At 57.3% G+C, this 2112-nt stretch overlaps 1 protein-coding gene across 2 annotated transcripts in view; it reads right to left on the reverse strand.

Moving 5' to 3' along the window:
- Positions 1–2112, reverse strand: part of LOC113213894 (uncharacterized) — a 120544-nt gene that overhangs the window by 7985 nt on the left and 110447 nt on the right. For both annotated transcript variants that reach the window (XM_052270844.1, XM_052270845.1), the window contains one exon: positions 466–759. In XM_052270844.1, the coding sequence (XP_052126804.1) occupies positions 466–756 (291 nt within the window). In that variant the 5' untranslated portion in view covers positions 757–759. The remainder of the gene's footprint in view (positions 1–465; positions 760–2112) is intronic.

Raw genomic sequence — 2112 nt, forward strand, 5'->3', positions numbered from 1 at the left:
TGCGGGGAAGATGGGGGGGAGGGGGATATATAAGCTGTTTTGCTGAAGTAGATGGTGGCAAACACCAAAAGTGCAAGTTTCGGCGAAACTTTGTCGTGGCGAATAGCAGCAACGGGAATTAAAGAAGCAGGGGTAACGGGAGGAGGGCGGTGTGCAAGGGGTAGGGGATGCAGGGAAACACGGCGGTCAGAGGAGAGGTAGGTGCACTTGCAGAAACAGGAAAAAAAATCGGGTCCACGGGCAGCAGCTCAAAGGAGTACGGACATTTCATTTCCAATTGAACATAAAAGTGAAACAAAGCCAATGAGAAAAAGCGAGGAGTATGAAGGAACCAGACACAAAGTGTATTATGACTCTACAATATTAGTTCTATTAGTTGTTGTACTCATTTGCACCACGAGTCTCGAGACTTTGTAGCTAGGTTGTTTTCGAGCGCGACTTGCACATCGACTGACTCAGACTGACCTGCTTGCCCGCGAAGGCCTCGTTGCAGCTGAAGTGCTCCCTGTTGAGCAGCGTGAAGGTGAAGTCGACGTAGACCCGCATGCCCTGGCAGGCCGACTTCCACACCAGGTACACGCCCAGGACCTTGTCCGTCCTGGAGAAGGTGATGGCCCATCGCTGGTAGCCGCACGTCAGCTCCTTGGAGGTCACGTCCCGCTCCGGGTCGCGGGTCACACTCCGCGTCACCACGAACGTGAAGACGTGCGAGTCGGCGCGGTCGTGCAGCTTCACGTAACGGTACAGGAGCGCCATGCTCTGCAACAGGAGAAGTCCCAGCGTGAAAATCAATTGCCATAAAAACACGTTTCCTTTATTTGTTTTTGTTATTTGTACAAAAGACTGTCATTTTTGACGTCCCTTTGTTTCTAGAAAACGATTCTGTCGAGAGAAAAAGATAGGCCACGGAGACCAGAGTAGAGGTGAAGCAAACAGCAGACCCATGCGGACTCAAAGGCGGGCACTCATCAAATCGTAAGAACACAGCATCCCTAAGTCTTTGAAGGGCCTGCCTGGTTCTACTTGTAGTGTTTCCTCAACGTACCTCAATGCCGCGGTTGAAAGCCCGTGCGGGACCAAGTGGAATTCCAGAATTGCTTTGTTGTTACGATTAGACGAGGGTCCGGGTCCGCCTTTGGGTCGCCGCATGCATGGGACCGGCTTTGCACCTCTGGGCCAGAGTCACCCATGGTGGTGAGTACGCGAGTACCGCCGCCCAATGCGCAGCAGCAGAGTGCCCGAGTGTGCGGTGCAGGCGGTCGCAGGTGGCCTTGCGCCTCCTTCTCTGGCCCGAGCGTACTGCATTAAAGCGGCAATCCTTGTGCGGGCCCCACGCAGAACCGCAGCCATTCCTCCTCCTGGAAGGGCTGTATACAGCGTGCCCGAGGGAAGGCAGGGCGGAGGGGGGATGGAGGGGGCTGCTTTGGCCGAGCCGGTGCCGGCGTGGTTCGAGAGGCCCCATCTGTTAATTTTTTGATGGCCGTGTGTGCTGCTTGTAGAAGAGAGAGAGAGAGAAGGGGGGGGGGGCGAGGGCCGGAGCACGCGCGACCTAAAATATTGAAATGCGACCTTAGCGCGCTACGCAGCCACGCACCTCCAGGCCGCGGCCGCCCGCACGCACCGCACGACTGGCAAATATTATTCCTGCCTCCATGCCCCCTCGACTCAGAGTCCTTCTCCAGCCTTCTCCTCTGCCGGTTGCGCGCGGGGTTGGGAGGGAGAAGGGGGGGGGGGGCGAGGGCCGCGGCAGCTCGCGGCAAGCAGGCGTTATTAGATATCATAGACCGCGAAACGTGGGAAGACATAGCAGAGCGTGGCCGGCGGGGCGAGACAGGGCGGGGGGAGGGGCCATCACTTTGCCGCTACCCTGCCGAGAGAGTTTCCCCTGCGCATAGGGACGCGTGCACCCGCCTCATCAGATTGGTACACGACCAACAACAATGGAGCGTGATGGTTTTTAAAGGTAAAACTCAAACGACGCGTTACTTCTTTTCCGGTGACGCTATGGCTATGCGCGCACCGTATGAGCGAGAGTGGTAACGAACGGCGGGTGATTTAGTGGGCTGTGTCTGGCGGGGGCCCAGGGAGCCCCAGGGGCGGGCCGGCCCGTGG

Source organism: Frankliniella occidentalis, unplaced genomic scaffold (genome assembly GCF_000697945.3).
Source record: "Frankliniella occidentalis isolate FOCC.00 unplaced genomic scaffold, Focc_3.1 Scaffold141, whole genome shotgun sequence".
NCBI lineage: Eukaryota > Metazoa > Arthropoda > Insecta > Thysanoptera > Thripidae > Frankliniella > Frankliniella occidentalis.